Source organism: Lates calcarifer, unplaced genomic scaffold (assembly GCF_001640805.2).
Source record: "Lates calcarifer isolate ASB-BC8 unplaced genomic scaffold, TLL_Latcal_v3 _unitig_1009_quiver_891, whole genome shotgun sequence".
NCBI lineage: Eukaryota > Metazoa > Chordata > Actinopteri > Centropomidae > Lates > Lates calcarifer.
In genome coordinates, this window is record NW_026115222.1 from 2,891 (window position 1) to 23,231 (window position 20,341).

Here is a 20,341-nt window from a genome sequence, read left to right on the forward strand (position 1 = left end):
CTTATTTGGTGGACAGGAAGCTTTCAGACACAGACTATGTCATTTCTACCCCTGAGCGTAGAAGAAAGACACGGCTGTGTCATGTAAATATGTTAAAGCCGTACTTTTCCGGAGAAACCCCTCAGGTGGAACCAGAAGGCTCTGGGTTGACTACGTCCATGGTATGTTCAGAGGTAGTAGCGGAAGACTGACTCAATACGCCCTCTGGTGGCCAACAGAGTGGTAGGCTGTCTAACTCTGAGTTCTTGTCTGATGCTGACTCCCGTCTGTCTTATCTACCTGCCCAGCAGCGTCAGGATACTCTTCAACTGTTGTCCTCTTTCCCCACCTTGTTTGGTGATGTGCCGTCCTGCACCAATATTTTACAGCATGACATTAATGTTGGTTCCGCTGCTCCCATCAAGCAGCATGCATACCGGTGCTCAGCCTATAAGCGACAGGTGATGAGAACCGAGGTTGAGTATCTGTTGAAGAATGGCCTAGCTAAGCCTAGCAGCAGCCCCTGGAGTTCCCCATGTCTGCTAGCTCTTAAAGCTGACGGCTCCCCTCAATTCTGCACAGACTTTAGGAAAGTTAATGCAATTACAGTACCTGATTGTTTCCCTTTGCCCCGCTTAGAGGACTGCATCGATAACATTGGTCCAGCTACTTACATCACTAAGTTAGATCTTTTGAAAGGTTACTGGCAAGTCCCTTTAACACCCAGGGCCTCTGAGATCTCTGCTTTTGTGACCCGACCACTTCATGCAGTACACAGTTATGGCATTTGGTTTAAAGAACGCTCCTGCCACCTTCCAGCGTCTAATGACCAAGGTGTTGGGTGATGTCCCTCACTGTAATGTGTATCTGGATGATGTGGTTGTCTACTCCAGCGAATGGTCTGACCATATTTCCATTTTAAGGAAGGTTTTTCAGCGACTTGCAGAGGCAAATCTGACACTAAACCTTGCTAAGTGTGAGTTTGGCAGGGCCTCTGTGACTTACTTGGGTAAACAGGTGGGGCATGGACTAGTACGTCCGGTTGATGCCAAGATCACAGCGGTGTTAACGTATCCCGTTCCCACCACTCGACGTGAACTCCGCCGTTTTCTTGGTATGACAGGTTACTACCGGTGTTTCTGCAGAAATTTTTCAGTAGTAGTTGCCCCTCTCACCTCCCTGTGTAGTCCGAAAGTGCCTTTTGTGTGGACTACTGATTGTGAGCGTGCTTTTGAAGCAGCAAAATCAATCCTGTGTAGTGCTCCTGTTCTGGCTGCACCTAACTTGACTTGTCCCTTCAAGCTGGAGGTGGACGCAAGTGCATCAGGAGCTGGGGCAGTACTGATACAGGATGATGGTGATGGTGTTCCTCATCCAGTATCTTTTTTCTCAGCCAAGTTCAACCGCCACCAGCTGAACTATTCTACCATTGAGAAGGAAACCCTAGCGATGCTTCTTGCATTACAACATTTTGAAGTATATGTCGGGTCCAGTACACTCCCAGTGATTGTGTACACTGACCATAATCCCCTGGTTTTTCTGAAGCAGATGTACAACTGCAACCAACGCCTTATGCGTTGGGCTCTCTTGGTGCAAGGCTTCAATATTGAAGTTAAGCATAAGAAAGGAGCTGACAACGTGGTGGCTGATGCTCTGTCCCGGGGGTGAGTTCAAATGCCCTTTAGGGATGTGTGGTGAGTAAAAAAAAAAAATTAAAAAATAAAAAAAAAAAACTGACAGATTCATCCAGTACGATGCAATTGTTTGTTTGTTTTTAGTGAACAAATTGGGTTTTTTTTTTCCCCAACTTATTAAGCAAACTGGGGTTTGCTCGTTAAGGGTGGGGGTGTTACGGCCCTAGTGTTAGGGGCCGTGTGTTTGCTTGGGTGAGTGTGTGTTGTGCTCTCTCTCTCTCTCTCTCTCCCTCTCCCTCTCCCTCTTTTTTATTTCTTTCTTTCCAGGTGATCGTCTTGCCCTGAGTCCATATCCGCTCCTGATTAGGAGCGGAAGTCATAAAAGAGAGAGAGAGGCACCAGTCGTGGCCAGTGGGCCTCTGTATGCCGGTCGGGTGTGTGTGTGGGAGCAGTGGCTTCCAGTGGACTCCATTCTGGAGTGTGAAATTTGGATTTATCTATGCTGCATTGCACTCGTGTGTGGTGGTTATAGTTTATCTTGGTCCCTTGGTTGTTTTGTCTTTGGTTTGAGCACCAGCGTCTTTTGTTAGTGAATAAACCTTTTTTTTCTTGACTATACAGTGTCTCCGACCTTGTTTGCTCTCCATCCCCCCCCCGGGACATTATTTCTTTATTTGTTGCTTCCCCCCCAACCCTAGATTATTCCTCGGGGAGCGTAACAACCATCCAGTTTCATATACTGCAGTCTCCTCATCTGCCCCTGACCCTGGGTTCCCCCATAACTCCCACATTGCCTGGTCAACAGGAGCCATACTGGGATGGAGTCTGTCCTGTCACCAGGTGTGCCTCAAGCAAGCTGCTGCACCTCAGCAGGCCATCTGTTCCAGTCCAGCTCTGGATCTGTCAGGGGTGCCTCATGAATACCATGACTTCTGGGAGGTGTTCAGCAAAGCAAAGGCGATCTCTCTGCCTCCACATCATCTGACTGTGCAATCGACCTGCAGCAGGGCACAGTGCCAAGCAAGGGACGTCTATATTCCCTGTACACACCATAAAGGAAGGCCATGGAGACTTACTGTACGTCAATAACAAGTAAACAAGTACATGCAGTCCACAAAGAGGATGAACTCGAGGCAGGCCAGGTGGTCCTTCTTCTTCAGAAGATTCAACCTCTCCCTTTCCTATCCGGCAATGTCAAGCCTGACACCTTGTCCCGTCAGTTCGTGGGGAAGGATGACTCTGCTCCTGTTCCTGACACCATACTTCCAGCTGTCTGGTCACTTCTGTCACCTGGGAGATTGAACAGAGGGTTAAAGCCACCCTGAAGGACCAGCCCAGCCCCAATTCTTGTCCTCCAGATCACCTGTTTGTCCCTCAGCCTCTTAGGTCTGAGGTTCTGCAATGGGTCCACAGCTCCATACTCACCTGCCACCCCGGGATTCAGGGCATGAAGGAGGTTCTGCAGCAGAGGAGGACACCTGGGAGTTTGTGATTGCCTGTCCTGTCTGTAACCAGCACAAGTCCTCATGACAGGCTCCCGCTAGGCTCCTGCAACTGCTACCAGTGCCTCATCGGCTCTGGTCCTACATCTCCCTGGACTTTGTGACCGGTCTACCACCATCCAATGGACACACCACCATCCTAACAGTGGTGGACAGATTCAGTAAAATGGCCCACTTTGTGTCCCTGCCCAAATGTCCTTTGGCCGAAGAGACTGCAGAATTGATCCTTCAGCTGTTTCATCAGTCTGTCGTCCGGGTTCCACCTCCAGTCCAACAGCCAAACTGAAAGGAAGAACCAGGAGATAGAGATGGCTCTACGCTGCATGGTCTCCGAGCATCCATCATCCTGGTCAAAGGCATTTATTGTGGGTCGAATACTCTCACAACACTTTGACCAGCTCTGCCACAGGCCTATCCTCATTCCAGTGTCCTCAGGGGTTCCAGCCACCATTTCCTGCTCTCAAGGAGCCATCCTTTGTAACTTTTCACTATGTTGCACCACTTTACTGGAACACCCCAAAAAGGGTCCATTACTTTGAGGATGAGCACAACATGGATTGTGAATTACAGGACAACATTTTGTCTTTTCTGTAATTCTCCATTTATTAAAAGTGATTACAGACCATGTGAGTCAGTTGTAGATCGTGTCAGTGGTTAAATCAAAGTAGAACATGATCATTATTAAATAGTAAATGTCTTTGCTGATAAGACACTTCTAAATCAACAGTCTGTTGTTGCATAGATTACTGATCCAGTACAGCAATAGGTTGGTTTAGCCACTGGACCAAGGCTTTCAGGTCATCATACATTTTCAACATAAAACCAAATACCTGTTTAACCTTACTAATAACATCCTTTCCAGGATTTTATGACACCTGCATATTAAGCCAAGTATCCCCAGAGAAACACATTAAGAGCCAGTAGCAGCAGAGCGTTAATGTTGCAGACTCTTCGCCAGAGGGGGTCCTCCTGCAAGGAATTCAGCTCACTGTTTTCAGTTCCTGGAGGTGCGGGGCCAGAGTTCGGACCAGTCAGACCACAGAGCCACAGAGCAGCTCTCTGCCACCAGGAAGCTGGCAAAGGATCAGAGTCATTGCTGAAGTTAGAGTTCACTGGGTCAGAAGTCATCTGGGGACCTGTGAGGTCGATCCTAGGCTCCTGGCTATATCTGGACCACCAGGTCAGCCTGTACAGCTGGGCAGGAGAGGAGATCCAGCACATATGTTTGTTTAATAGTATTTTTTCTTGACATTCCTTTAACTTTAAAGCACAACTGACAATTCATGGTCTACCTTCCAGTTAAGGATATGTATTATGTTCACTATGTGGGAGCTTTCCCACTGCAGTAATCTAACATGTAGCCACTGTCAGCGGTTCTGTTTTTGTTTCCACTGTTCTGCACCTTCTTTGGGGAGAAGTTCCTGGACTAAATTTGAGCAGTGCATAGAAGGTGACACTAAATGTAAGTTCCATATACTTTCATGTGTAATACCTTGCATACCTCTATGAAGGATTAGGCTCTCTAGCTTTCATCAAGGTCATAAGGTAACAGCCTTTGACTGCTGCTGATTCACAGCTTGGATAGCAGCACTGAATACTTGTTTATGGCAGTTTAGGTATTTTTCACAGATTGTTGATGGGTTTATAGATAGTTTCTTCTGTACTTTTCTAGTGTTTCTCATTTCACAGATTAGAACATAAATAAAATTAATGTATGACATGTTCCTTACATGTTCTTTGGGTATTGGGGCAGTGGCCAAGCTGACGGCAGCAATGATAAGGCAGGTGAGACCCAACAGGATGAGAGCAAAGTACAGGTAGTGGACATCAGCCAGGATAGCAGGCCGGTGACCAGGCTGACCACAGGAAGGAGCTACATAGGAGAACTCCAGAACCATGCGGATCAGTCCCACCACTAGGCCAGTCATCAGACCCCAGAATGCACCCTGAGACACACATACACAAAATATTAAATGCAGAGTCATATGGAACTGGCAAAAAAAGACATTGAACTGAAAAGAGATTTAAGGTTACACATTTGCAATCTTGTGCCCCTGTCTTGTAGAGATGTCTGGTATCAAAATCTAGTTTTAATACCTTGAGCAGATGTGTCAAACTCAAGGCCCATGGGCCAAATCAAGCCCATCACTTCATTTTTTTTTATGTGGCCTGCAAAAGCTTTCAAAGACTGTGATTATTGTAAAATACAATGCTTATAGTGCTTTATAGAAGGTCCGTGAATATGTCTCAATTTTGTTGCCTGTGTAATGAAAGCTTTTTGCCACTGGATGGCAGACATTATCTACGAAGTTTTTTGTTTTTTTTTTGTCAGTGATGGAGTTGGGTTAAAAAAGTAAAGTAAGTAAATCATTCCATAATGTCCAAGAAGAAAAAGTTAATGTAGAGGGAAGGTAGTTTAATGAGAAATGGGAGAATGGATACATGTTTGTGTTGAATGGAGACAGATAAAACTATTGCAGACAAAGTCTGAGAAATAGCAGAAAATCTGACGACACAGCTGGCTGAAGAAGCATGTAGTTTTCTGGCTTTGTCATTAGCCAATGACAAAAGGACTGACAATACTGATACAGTGCATCTAGCCATTTTTAAGAGGCCTGAAGACAGACTTGTCTGTCAGTGAGGGCTTTTGGATGTGGCCACCATGCACATGACGACAAGGTAGAGGGACATCTTCAGTGAGGTGGAGTAGTTAGTAAATTAAATGAAATTACCCTGGGAGAGGCTTATTATCAATGGTGAGTCTGCCATATGTAGTGAGAGAACTGGCTTGGCTAGACTGGTGAAAGAGAAAAAAAGCAAAAAAGCAAACTGCCAAACATCCCTGATAACTTACCTTTCAAAGCTAGTTATTAATTATTATTAAAACTAATAATAATTGAATGCCCTTGGTAATTTAATGGAGCCTAGCTTACTTTACCTAGCATACTGACAAAGGTATGAGAGTATTGCAACAGACTTGATTCATACTGGCTGCTATTATAAACCATTACCATACATGTAGCCCACATATTATCTCACTCACTCTTTTTATTTTCATTTTTACCTTAGTTTTTATTAACTGTTTGAACCCCACCACCACCCCATCTTTGACTAGGGGAATGATCAGAAACAGACAGATGTTTTATATATCAAAAGATTCTGTGCTGCATTGAAAATAGAAACTATTTATAATGAAAACATCCTTCAGTTAACAGAACAGAACATAACAGAAAAATATCCCTCAGTTGAAGGGAATAATGTACTAACATAAAATGTTACTGCAGTTCAGATTACTTCTTTACAACAGTAATTACATAATATTATTACATGTACTTTTTACCTGACTTATTTATTTTTCCCCTACTGAAGTAAGTTTGGATAGACTGCAAATCAGCTGACAGCTTACAGTGAGCTGACTTAAAATTTAGATGTAAATTAGCTGTGTACTCAAAGTATACTTCTCTTACACTTAAAGTATACTTAAGAGTATAACTTTTTTAGGCCAGTTTTGTACTGAAGTTGTACACTTAAAAGTATACTACTAGTACATTTAGTGCATTTAAGTACATTTTACTTAATATATAATAACATAAAGTATACTTGGGAAATATACTTGAACTTTATTTAGGTTTTCCTAATAAAATAAACTTGGGCTATACTTCTTTTTGTAAGGAATGGCTCAGCATAGGACTGCAAACTTTTGTCAGTGTACTGTATTGTTTCAATTTAATGCACTACCTGAGCTTTGCTGTTATATCTGCTTATAGTCAGTTTATTGATCAGTGTTGGCATATTCACATTTATAGGAATGAGGGTACATCTCACTGTCTTGCATGTAACTTGCTAACCTACCCCTTTCAACCTGGCACCTTCTTACTTGGTTTTAAACAAAGGAATATGCCTTTGCTAACCTCCCCCACATGCCATGTCATCAGCTCTAGAGGCCATTTTTTGATTCCACCATCTTGGTTTATGGTAGGGATGTGTACGACTAATTGATTAGTGGATTAGTTGAAACAGTAAGCACAGTCAACATGTTTTTTTTAAAGAATCGACAAAATTTTATTTGACTAACTTTATTTGGTTGGGGGTGGGAGGAGATTTATGTTTTACCTCATAGAGACATGGAACTAATGTTTATGGTTCTGTTTCTGCCCGAGTGTGCACCTGAAGTGGATGAATTATCTACTGAGGTCTCATTAACTCCAAAACAAACGAACAAAGTATGGAAAATGGGTAGAAACACTAAATAAAGCAGTTTCATATTAATAATAATAATAAAAAAACGCTCATGTGACAGCAAATGACAAGAACAAATAACAAATGACTTGGTGACTTGAACAAATGACAAATGACTTGAAATGGTGATTTCAGACGATACGTGTCCTTTTAGCGTTCTCAGAGGAATAGTTGTCAAAGGCTCATGGAAACCGAATACACCGTGCCTTCACGGACCAGCCAGATTGAAAAAAGTACAATGAGGCAGCTACAGCTCTAAAAAAGAACTTGACAGAAGCCAACAAAGTAGCAATTACAACCGCTGCATGGACAGCTCTCACATCAGAGTTTTATGTCACTATCACCTGCCATTACATGGACGGTAACCGGAACATTTCCCGTTCTGTGCTCCAGACTTGCAGCACAGATGAGACACACTGCTGACAACATAACTGCTAGTCTGAGATGCATTGTTGATGTGTTGGGCTTTGGAGGTAAAGTTAGTGCATCTGTGAACTGTTGTTGACTGCTGGGGTGGAGTATAAACCAACTGTAGTCAAAATCGGACACAGTGTGACTGAGTTCATGTAAAAGGCTGATATTGCAGCATTTATCTTTTACCAACTGCTCTCACAATTCATCAAATATACCCAACTCATTGTGGAAAACCTGCACAGCTGTTCTGTATTTTTCTTTATTCAAAATATATGAGTGTTCCTCTCAATAAATCAAACTGTTTTGGAAACCTATACACACTGTTTACTCAGTCAAAGACATTGTAGAGATCCGAGTGACATGTTTGGGTACAGTGTTACTGTGTTGACTGTGTTGTGTTCAGTTAAGGTTAAAAGGACTTTTACTGCAGTTAGTGAGTTTTCTGAGGATCAGTGAATGTGTGATTATGCCTAGAGGCTGTGAAGCCTGTCAGTCAGTGCAGCCACCAATGGCAGTGATCTATGTGAGATAGCATGCGTTTGGCAAAGAGCAGAGGAGGACTGCTGAGTTAATTTTTTACAAGAGTCAGTTGAGTGCGACTTGTATAGATTGTCAATGCGGTGAGCAGACTCTAGGGGCAGACTTCTGTTGTTTTGTCTGGCTGATTTTGCCAGCACTTTCATTCGTCAGCCTGAGTCCAACCTGAGTCCAACCTGAGTCCAGTCCTTCTGGAGTTTTTCCTTCCCACTCTTCGTCACTCGTCATTATGGGAACTGTTGGGTTTCTCACTATAATTATGTAAAATCTCAACTGTACTCTGTAAAGTACCTTGAGACAGTGTATGCTTGATCTGGCATCATACAAATAATTGAATTGAACTGGCTTAACACACTGGCATCGTTCACCTCCTCAATGGAGTAAGGTTTTGTCAATATGCACAATCAAGCTAGCATCAAGGAGACAAAGTGGAGAAATCTGCAGAGATGGGAGAGATCTCAACACCAACAACACCAAGAATATGTGGCAAGCAATCCAGAATATCATAGCCCCCACCATGTGTGAGGCCACTTTCCTAAATGAGCTTACTACAGTTTATGCTCATTTTGATCTCAAAGAATACAAAGTCTACACTGCCTCCAGAGGACCTGCCAATGTCAGGATCCACAGTGGATGTGACAAGAATCCTGCTGAGAGTGAATATTGAGTAAAGTCACTGCGCCTGATAACATCCCTTTGGATTCCTCCCAAAGACACTCATTGCTTTTGCATTGAAGACCATTTCAGTGCTATTATTTAACAGACTGAGAAAGGACTTGTCAAGTTTAAAGGGCAAGTTAATATTATAACTATAATATTATAATTTACAGGTTTAACTTGTAAGTGGGCTAATATAATCCAAAGATAATTATTTAAAGCAATTTACACTTACTCGCTCCCATAATTTACTTGCTTTGGATGACGTCATGAGTCAAGTGATACATAAAATAATTGTATGATGTAGTATATGTGCGCAACACTATATTTTTAATATAGCTATGTCACAGTTATTCAACAAGACTGCAGAGTTTTTGGAGACAATTCTATGGACTGATAAAATTGGAACTGTTTAGACACATGGACCAGCGGTATGTATGGTGTGAGAAAAGGCAGGCTTATGACCAGAAGAATACCATCACCACAGTCAAGCATGGGGGTGGGTAATTGGTGATGTGGGGATGTTTTTCTGCTGCAGGAACTGGAAGTCTTGACTATGTACTTGGCATCATGGTTTCCCAGAAATATCAGGTCATTTTAATGAGGAAAAATATCTAACCATTTTAAGAATTTAGAATTCCCTTTCACTGGAAGTATAACTTTCCTTTCATGCCAATTGGGTACATAAGAAAGCACCAAGACATAGGTCCAGGCCTGTGTGTTTGACCCCTACAGTGAGGCAATCTGGTGGCTCTGTTACTACTATGGCAATCTCTCTTGGAAAAATTATGTTCCATCCCTCCAGCAGAGTTCTTGTAGAATCAATGCCAAGGTGCACTGAAGCTGTTATTTATATAGACATACATATATACAGCTCTGGAAAAAATTAAGAGACCACTTCAAATTTTTCTGAAATCAGCATCTCTACATGTTTAACAGCCATTCCATTCTAGTGTTGAATTCCAACACAAGCACACCTCATTCTACTTAATGAGGTATTGATTAGGTGAACACCTGAACCAAATCTTGTTTAACAAAGAAAAGTATAAAAAACACTGCTGTGGTCATCACTATCCTCTTGCAATAGGACCAGCTGGATGGCAAAAACAGTGCTAGTAGTACCTCAAAAGTAATTGGTATCAAAAAAATAAGTGCTGACCATGCCAAAAGAGTTGAAAAGAAAAGTTTTGAGTGAGGAAAAGAAGGGTTCAATTCTGGCTTTACTGGCAGAGGGATACAGTGAGCATCAGGTTGCTTCCATCCTTAAAATTTCTAAGACAGTAGTTCATAAGAACAAGGTCAAGCAGCAGACATTGGGGACAACAAAGCTACAGGCTGGCAGAGGGTGAAAATGACTCTCCACTGACCGGGATAACCATCAACTCATTCGAATGTCATTCAGCAACCGTAGGATGACATCAAGTGACCTACAAAAAGAATGGCAACTGGGGTGAAGTGCACGGCAAGAACAGTTCGAAACAGGCTCCTAGGGGCAGGGCTCAAGTAAGTAAAGCTAGAAAAAAGCCCTTCATCAATGAGAAGCAAAGAAGAACCAGGCTGAGGTTTGCAAAAGACCATAAGGATTGGACCATAGAAGACTGGAGTAAGGTCATCTTCTCTAATGAGTCTAATTTTCAGCTTTGCCCAACAGCTGGCGTCTAATGGTTAGACAGAGACCTGGATAAGCCTACAAGCCATGGTGTCTTGCACCCACTGTGAAATTTGGTGGCGGATCGGTGATGATCTGGGGGTGCTTCAGCAAGGATGGAATCAGGCAGCTTCATCGTTGCGAAGGATGCATGAATCAAGCCATGTACAAGGTTATCCTTGAAGAAAACTTGCTTCCTTCTGCTCTGACAGTGTTCCCCAACTCTGAAGACTGGTTTTTCCAGCAGGACAATGCTCCATGCCACACAGCTTGGTCAGTCAAGGTGTGGATGAAGGACCACCAGAACAAGACCCTGTCATGGCCAGCCCAATCTCCAGACCTGAACCCCATTGAAAACCTCTGGAATGTGATCACGAGGAAGATGGATGGTCACAAGCCATCAAACAAAGCTGAGCTGTTTGAATTTTTGAGCCAGGAATGGCATAAGGTCACCCAACACCAATGTGAAAGACTGGTGGAGAGCATGCCAAGACACATGAAAGCTGTGATTAAAAATCAGGGTTATTCCACCAAATATTGATTTGTGTGTGTGTGTGTGTAACCTTTATGTAACAAATGCCATTTTCTAAACCCTAATTGGGTTTATTTAAAAATGGGAAAATTACAAAAGAAAAATAGCAAACGCCAACAGTTGTTGAGGATTTGAGGTGAAATCAGGACCATAAAACTCACCTTTGCGCAACACAAACGGGAAGGACACAGGATGCCACTACACTTGATGATGTTGTTAAAATAACATGGGAGTGCATAATACCACAATAATACCATGGGATGATGAGGTTTAGGTTTACTAGGAATGTGCATGAATAATTGATTAGTTGATTAATCGACACGGTAAACATAGTTTAATGGTCTTCACAGGAGTTATCGTTTTAGTAGTTTCACTTTCAAAATCTGTTTAATAAGGACCAGTGGGCTGTTAACCAACCTGCACTAACATTAGATCATGTTGTTTCTAGATGCCCAGCTTGTTTTTAGGTCATTCTGGAGGTTTTTACTGAGAGCGGAATTGTTTACCGTGGCCACATTGAATAAAGCAGTTTCATGTTTTAAAAAAAACAATGTTTCTCTGCAACATGGACACAGGACGTTGAGAGTGGCTGTTTGCTCAGTTTGTTTCTCTGATTACTGAAGATGCAGACATCTGATGACAAAAATCCTTCATCTGGTTTAAGATTACATTTACATCAGAAAAACATTTAAGATAACATTATATAAAGTGACGTGATTTGAAACATTCATAAAGCAGTCAAGTGAAAATGTTTAATGTCCAGCCATCCGGCGGACAGCCAGCACTTGCGGATTCATAGTACTGAAACACTCATAGTACCAAAACACACAAACGACAGGAACAAATAACAAATAGCTTTGGTGACTTAAATGATTTCAAACAATATGCAGCTACAGCTCTGAAAAAGATTCTGATGGAAGCCAAGAAAGTAGCAATAACAACTGATGCATGGACAGCTCTCATGTCACAGTCACCTGACATTACATGGATGGTGACTGGAACACTTCAGGTACTGCGCTTTAGACTCACTGCACAGATGAGAGACACACTGCTGAGAACTAGTCTGAGATGCGTTCATGATGATTGGAGCTTGGGAGGTAAAGTTAGTGCATCTGTACACTACAGTGGAAAAAACATAACTCAACATGACAACATATTATTATCTTGGTTTGAATGGAGGGCACAAATTAATTATTACGTCACCACTATTGACTTGATTAATCAACTTCAAAAAGTAATTGAAATGCCCATTCCTAGTTTATACTACTGGCAGTACAGCGGAGAGAGAGGACATTTAGTCAGGCTGCAGGTTTTATTGATTGATTGATTATGTCAGGGTGACTATTGTTGTTATAATGGATGAAACTCACCTTCCTTTTGGAGGCAAAGCAAGTCCCCACAACAAAAATCAGTACATTTTAGGGTTTACAGTAAGAGAGAGACCTACCTGCTCATTGGCACGTGGCCAGAAGATAGCCATTAGGAATACAGCAGTAATGGGTGGAGCTAGAAAGCTAGTCACTGACTGGATATAATCAAACAGCTGCCCACTATTGGCTGTTTGGATGACTGGAATCCACATCAGACTCACACACACCAAGACCAGGATGAACACCCTGAAAAGACACACAGTATTATTAATAAGTCAGAAATACAGAAAAGTTTCAAAGAGATGAGTCTAATGTCAATGTAAATGGCAACTGAAAGAATAATTTGGTCTTTGGCTGTGTTTGTTTGAAAACATGGCTTTTTAATTTTCCATCATATTGGTGATTTTGCATGTTTGAGCCAAACAACTACTATCTGCTCACACTTACTGTTAGGGCCAGTCATTTACCAAAATATGCTGCCATATTTAGCTTTTGAAATATTTTGTAGAATTCTCTACATTTCATAGTGTAATGATTAGATGATTCATCCACCTTACAAACTGCTTTGCTTTGCTTTACAAAATGCATTTCTAACTCATGGTAATCATGATGTTGCCTAAAAAAAATCTCAAATTGGGACATATTTCCATGGAGATTTAAATTCCCTCTATGTAGTTCTGTGTTGAATCAGTAGCAGGACAGGTATCCTGCCTATGAGTAGTTCTGACTGGACAGACTCTGCTCCATAAAGCAAAGGTGGAATGCACAACTTTGTCAACTTTATTGTGTACTTGGCAAAAGAATACTGATACCAATGAAGTTTATGGTTTCTGGGTGTGAAAAATGTTGTGGTTGCTACACCTTAGAACTAGCTAATTTTTAGGTTTCCAATAATGCTAGAGCAGCACAGGTTATGGCTCACTGCAATCCAACACATGTGAAGTGATCATTTTACTGTAAGCAAGGCCTCTGTAGAGAGACCACCAAAACAGGACCTTGTCAACAATACCAATTATGATTTGACAGAAGATAGATTTTAAGTCATCAAAGAAAAGAAAGAGAGGAAACTTTTTGTTTTTTTATTTATTATGTACCCAGCATTTTTGGGTTATTTATTGTTTCAATGTGGTAAAAACTATAAAAAAAAAATAAGACTAAATCAAAATTCTGTATATATATATATATATATATATATATATTCTCTGTGTTCACCATATATACAGTACTTAATACAGCAGAATTCCCAAGTAAGCTGCTCTCATTTACAGGTTTTTCAGTTTGAAACAGTGAATGCAGCCCATTCAGACTACATCTACCCAGCAGATACAACCAAGTCATTTTCAAGCTGATTTTCTGCACTGTTAAAACTCTGATTTTATAACTACAATGTGGTCTGACAAAATCACGATACACATGAGCTAAATAAAATGGCTGTGCTGTGATTTTTGATATACTTAAAATTATCAGAGAGTTAGAAGCAACAGAATATTTTTCTTATTTTGCCACTCACAAGGCACACAGCCCTCTGGATAACAAACTGCTGCTTCACTTATCTCACCCCACTCACTGAACAGAGTAGATGTGCCTGTCACTCGCAGAGACTATATTCTATGGAAGGTGGAGTTGACACATTTTACAACTGTCTCATTCCTGGGCTTTAACATTTCCCAGAACAGTATCCAGATGGACCACGCCAAGGTCAGTGCTATGGGCAAATGGCCTACCAATACTAGTAGAGGTTGCTGAGGTAGTCAGAAAGCTCCTCTGTTGGTCTGGATGGTGTGCTATCAGGGTATCACACTGCTCAGCCTCCTCAGGAAAGCTCATGCCAGGGTGCTGGACAGGAGGCTCCAACCAATTATTGTAGGTGATTTTAATATTAATGTGGATATCAACTCGTGGTAATGTGCCAGTTTACAGGAATCTTTTTGACTTGGGGAAGACGTGAACGTGCTGACGTGCTGTGGTAAGCGTGTTCTGTCACTTCCAGTTGCTGATGTTTTGGAGATCGTTTCTTGCTTGCCTGTCTCAGACTAGTTCATTTCTCTTTTACTGTCACTACATCCCTGACTCTATCACCAATTTAATCTGCACATTCACAGTAATAGTAGTTGCAAAATCACCCACAACTCTTCAATTCGCTTTTTGCAATTGTGCTATTTATACTATTATCACAGTTTTTGCAGTAGCAGCCTCTGATCACCAAGAGGAGCCCTCACCTGCTCCATTGATCTCCATATTATCAGGCTCTCTCTCTCTGTTCATAAAACAGCCAAATCAGGCCAGTTTTTAAACTGCCATCCTGTGGTCATTTTTCACTTTATCTACACAAATAACACACGTCTGTGTTCAGTAAAGTCTCCTGGTGCTGGTAGTCACCTCATTTCATTGATAGCAGCTATGGTTTTTTAATCAATAACACAAATTCCAGAGGTGGGTTGAGCCACCTCTCAGTACTGTGTGACTGTGAATGAGGGCCAGCTTACTGCAGCTGCCTGTACACAGGTGATGGACATTTGGTCATTAAGACCTCCTCTGCTCTCTGTGCTGTTTACACACACACACATTTACACATGGGCCATTCTCATTGATGGGCTTCCCCTACACACATTTAAACTAACCTGTTTTAACACACACATATACACGCACATACATGTACACACAACTGACACCTGCACATTAACACACTGGTCATTTTGATTGGTGATTAACCCTAACACACACCTCTCCTTTGAACTGTTTGTCCCTCACCTCCTCTCTCTCTCTCTCTCTCTCTCTCTTGCTCTTTCTCTCACTCTCTCACTCGCGCACACACACATCCTGCATACTTTCTGCTATAGAAACCATTCAATTATCAAGATGCTTAAACTATTTACATTTGTGCTTATTCAACTCTTTACACTTTTTAAAATGTTCAACTTTGCTATTGCAATTTTGCTATTCAACTGAATAGTTCAGCTGTTGGTTTTAACTTTCAGCTTCTGCATCTACCCTCTCTCTCTGCTAATTTCCACCACTTTAATCACTGCTTCAGAAATTACTTTTGATTTCCAACTGACTTCCAACTTCTATGTTTTTCTTCTTCATTTCAACAATGATTTCAGTCATTTCCAGCATTGTTTCAGCGATCCATTCAGCGCTCAGCATTCACATGCATTTTCTGCAGGAAATGTATTTTATCTAGTTATTATTATTATTATTATTATTATGTTTGCCATCATCATTATTATTATACTATATTAGTTTACATCTCTACATGGAACATTTTGTTACATTGGTACTGCTGATACAGTATAACATGCATAATAAATTATAGGTTGGGCTTGGAGTTAAGGAAGCAACAAGCAACATAAAGACCAAGGAGTGTGACCACTGATCTCAACCTTAACCAAAAATAAATTAGAGGATAGACTATCATAGACTATTAAATAAATTATAAATTAATGCCTAAGTCAACATGAACACAGTTAGTAAATAATTACTAGATAATTAGTTAACTGTTAATTAACTATTAGTTAATGGTCATTACGGCATTAAATATTGTTAATGTACCCTTATTATAAGTGTTACCAGTTGGATCTTTGGTTTTGTATTTATGAAGTTGAATCTCTGATTTTTTTATTCTTTCTATTCTGTGAAAAAATTTTGGTCAACCCTCACCGTCCAACAATCATGAGTTCCCTCTCGGAAGCTTTAGGCCTGGCTCTGTGGTAGAGGTCCAGTGTAAACAGTGTGGAGCTGCTGTTAAAAATGGAGGTCAGAGATGACATCAGTGCAGCTAACATCACTGCCAGCATCAGACCACGAAGACCTGCACAGAGAGGAGGACAAAGGATGACACACTCATGGTGAAATATCAGATAAATAATTATGATATTTGTATACTACCATTCAGAGTTCTAAAACTCTATTATTCCAAGGGGAAAAACATTAATAATACAGAAGCAAATAACAGCACAGCAAACACATAGTAGTTGAGCATGTTAAATACACATAATGATACTGATCCAGCTGTGCCATTACCATCTGAAAGTGATGTTGCTTGCCAGAGAGGAGAGCATAGCTGATTTAATTAAACACATTTCTCCGGTTCCTCTTTTCCTCCTTTCTTTTCCCTGCGTCTCTTCTATGTGACTTAAATGTAACAATGTAAGACTCGAGAAAAAGACACAAGCAAGCAGATGCACTCAAGGCAAAACTGTAGGTATATACCACATCAGTGTTTTTAATTAACTGCCAGATTGCCTCAACAGCCTTCCTGCTGCAGATTTTGTTGATAAATGTAAATGGACTGTACTTATATAGCGCTTTTCTAGTCTTTTCGACCACTCAAAGCGCTTTACACTACAGATCACATTCACCCCATTCACACACATTCACACAGCACATATTCTATATATTAATGTGCTTTTTCTAAACACATTCACACACATTCACACACCGATGTGAAACACACACATCGGAGGCAATTTGGGGTTCAGTATCTTGCCCAAGGATACTTCGGCATGCAGACTGGAGGAGCCGGGAATCGAACCACCGACCTTCTGATTGGTGAACGACTGCTCTACCTCCTAAGCCACAGCCGCCCCGATAACTGAAACCAGTTTCCTGACTCACTGTTACCTTAGAAGCTTTGCCTTTTTGCATATTCACAGTAGGATAAAAAAAAAAAAGTAATAGCAATAGTATTCATGATTCAAGCTTGGCTTAATTTGTCATGGAATCAATTACTATATGTATACAACAACTGTTGGAATTTAAGTGATGTTTGAAGTGAAGTGACAACAGTCATTTCCATGGCAACTAAGCAAAGTCCTTCTGCTGATAAGACATGGTTGAAAGCTCTGGAAGAAGCTGAGTAGGAGAGCTTTGAAATAAGATTTTTGTTTGTGATTTGTTGGTTTGTTTTTGTAAAACTGCAAAAGAGCTCTCCACTGATGTGTTCATATGTTGATTTGAATGCTGTCTGTTGGCATCATTTTCATAACATAAGTACAAATGACATAATTTGCTACTAAATTACAATCAGTGTATTCCACAGTACTCTGCATGGTGTACTATACATGACACTTTGATAAATGTTTGAATTTAACGGATTGTATCGTGAGTCTAAAGTGATGGGCAGTGAGGAGTCTGAGGACTAGTGGAGAGAGCCCAAACAACTCTTAAAGGCAGATTTTAAGGTATAAAAAATCATATTAGAAGAATGGAAGGCTCTGTGCAATTACAGTGAGAAGAAAAAGTATGTAAGCCTTTTAAAGTATGTAAATCTTTACATACTTTAGGTCATGAAATTTGATGTGATCTTCATCTAAGTCAAAGTGTAGACAAACACAGTGTGCTTAAGCTAATAACACACAATAATTAGAATCTTTTGTGTTTTTATTCCACACACCTATTCAACATTCCTGGTCATTCTTCCTACAAACCTGTATATTCTTAAGATGACTGGTGTGAATGACTCTTTTGAGGTTACTCTCTGTATTAGGTTGAGGTCTGTGCTCTGATTGGGATACTCCAAAAGGTGAACTGTCTTTGTTTCATGTAATTCCATGGTAGATATGCTTTGATGTTTAGGGTAATTATCCCACTGTGTCACTCAACTTCAGCTGGTGGACAGCCACCCTGACATGACCCTTCAAGATACCTTGATTAACTTTGGAATTCATTTTCATGGTGATGCAAGCTGCCAGGCCCTGAGGCAGTAAAGTAGCCTCAAGTAATGATGTTCCCCCACCATATGTGTGTTCTTTGCAAACAATTGAACCCTAGCTTCAGCAGTCCTCAATTTTAACTTTTATTTACTTTTTTTGAGTGCAGCATCTTCTGTGCTGACCGGCCATGGACATCATGCTCCATGCACCATGATCCATGATTTGTGTATAATGGACTTACACAGTGCTATAGCACTAACCCAGAGGAAAAGAAAGTTAAAGAAGAGCTCTCGAAAGTGTTTGATTTATTTGTCCTAGATGAGGTCTGTGTGAAACCAAAATGAGATTATGGTCTCAAAGTCTCAAATTAGCCTCCTTTTAAGTTTCAAATAAGATCTCATTGAGCTCAAGATAATTCTCAGATTTCTATGACTTTTGTGCCTCTTCTTGATCTCAGGTCGAGTTATCAGAGAGCTCTCTGTCAGACTTGAAAACTTAAAGGAAATACCTTGCTATGCTCCTTTGGAAACAAAAATGAGTAATACTAGAACAGGTGACTGAGGCCTCAGAGCTGCAGCAAAGCAGACTGACAGTCAGGATAAACCTCCACATGGTCCCTCATGTTCATTTATTCCATTAAACGTGGCTAAAGGTTCAGCACAAGTACAAGACTAAAGGCAAAGTTCCTACATTTAGTTAAAGACTTTAATCTTGCCAAAGAGCATGTGTTCTTCTCCTCTATTGAACTCCTCCATTTACATTATTAACATCACTGAAGAAAAAAACCAGAATCACATATCTGCTCCTCTCTTTGTTATTCTCTCTCCTTCCTGCTTCAACTGGCCGTTAAAATAACTGGACATTGATTTTTGATTCAATTTGTTTCCCTGGTAGAAATTTTGTAACCAACTTCCACTGTACACAGCATTTTTACTGTATGTAAGGGGAAGTCGGGTTCCGGGTTCAAGCTCCAGTTTGCACAGGGTGGAGTGGAGTTTGCATATTCTCCCTGTGCCTGTGTGGGTTCTCTATCCGTACTCTGGCATCCTCTCACAGATATGCCGTTTAGGTTAATTAGTGATTCTAAATGTATGTATGTGGGTAGGCTCAAATATTGCATCCATAGTGGTTCTGGTATTGCTAATTTTTGATTCCAAAGGAACTTAGAACTAGAAACAGACAGACAAAATAGAAACTAAAATGAGGCTGAAGTGAGAATCACACTTTTGTCTCCCAAGCTTTAGGGGAAAAAAAGCAAACTTTGGGCAGTAAAATTCTCCTCTGGGAAATCATTTCTTTTTATAGACAGTTTTTCTTAACTGTGGACTGACGATTCTCTCATAGCTTTGAAATTACTTTGTAATCCTTTTCAGTTTTATGCAAATGTGTTGGGAGTTGTAGTGTTTTGTTGTTGTTGTTGTTGTTGTTGTTTTTTGCTTGTTTGCTTGTCCTCAGTTGGTCCACCTCATCTGTAAATTTTAGGCTTGGTCCCACTCTCCAGTCCTCGCCAGTTCATTGCTCTCAGCTTTGCAGTGGCCAAACACTCTTCTCTAGAGTATCCTGTTTTTTGCTTACCTGTTTTTGGATTACTACTTACCAGCTCTCTCCCCTTTCTCCGCTTCAGATCAGCAACCACCATCAACCTTGTCCTACTCCCGATTGGCCACATCCAGTCCTGTCTTCCTGTTCCCCACTCAGACTCTACAGGAATCTGCCCTGCTCAGCGTAAACCCTCTTTCATTTTTGTGTAAATAAACTGTTAAGACAACCCCTCAGATGAGGCCACAAGTCCCTCACCTCTCCACAAAGCCCTCTCATCTCAGGGTGTGTTACTGGGTCAGCATGAACAACAGCTTCGGGCTCTGTTCGACAGTAGTGATGGCGAGATGAAGCTTCATGAAGCCTAGAAGCCTTCCAGCTAAGTGGTTTGCAAAAGGGTTCATTTCTTGAGGCTTCATGCGCACACAAACCCCCCCCTGCTGGTCAAAGACTGTAAGACAGGCAGATGTATTCATAGTCATTTTAACTGTATGTGATACTCTCAAAGCTGTCTTGCCACAGTTTGGGCATGGGAATAATAATTGCAGGAACAAGAAATAAATAAATTTAGATTTAAATGATAATAACCCATTTAAACCATGTGTTTTTGTCTCCCGTTATTAACGTGCTTATGCT

General features: G+C 41.0%; 1 protein-coding gene across 3 annotated transcripts in view; it reads right to left on the reverse strand.

Annotated features, from left to right (window-relative positions):
* Window positions 1-3,691: 3,691 nt before the first annotated feature.
* LOC108885720 (sodium/glucose cotransporter 4-like) overlaps window positions 3,692-20,341 on the reverse strand; it is a 40,879-nt gene continuing 24,229 nt past the window's right edge. Inside the window, exons 9-12 of one of the 3 annotated variants that reach the window (XM_018680141.2) lie at window positions 16,173-16,323; window positions 12,590-12,758; window positions 4,846-5,061; window positions 3,692-4,309 (exon numbers count right to left, since the gene is read on the reverse strand). In XM_018680141.2, the coding sequence (XP_018535657.1) occupies window positions 3,998-4,309; window positions 4,846-5,061; window positions 12,590-12,758; window positions 16,173-16,323 (848 nt within the window). In that variant the 3' untranslated portion in view covers window positions 3,692-3,997. The remainder of the gene's footprint in view (window positions 4,310-4,845; window positions 5,062-12,589; window positions 12,759-16,172; window positions 16,324-20,341) is intronic. The other 2 variants (XM_018680140.1, XM_051067018.1) reach the window with 2 other exon arrangements.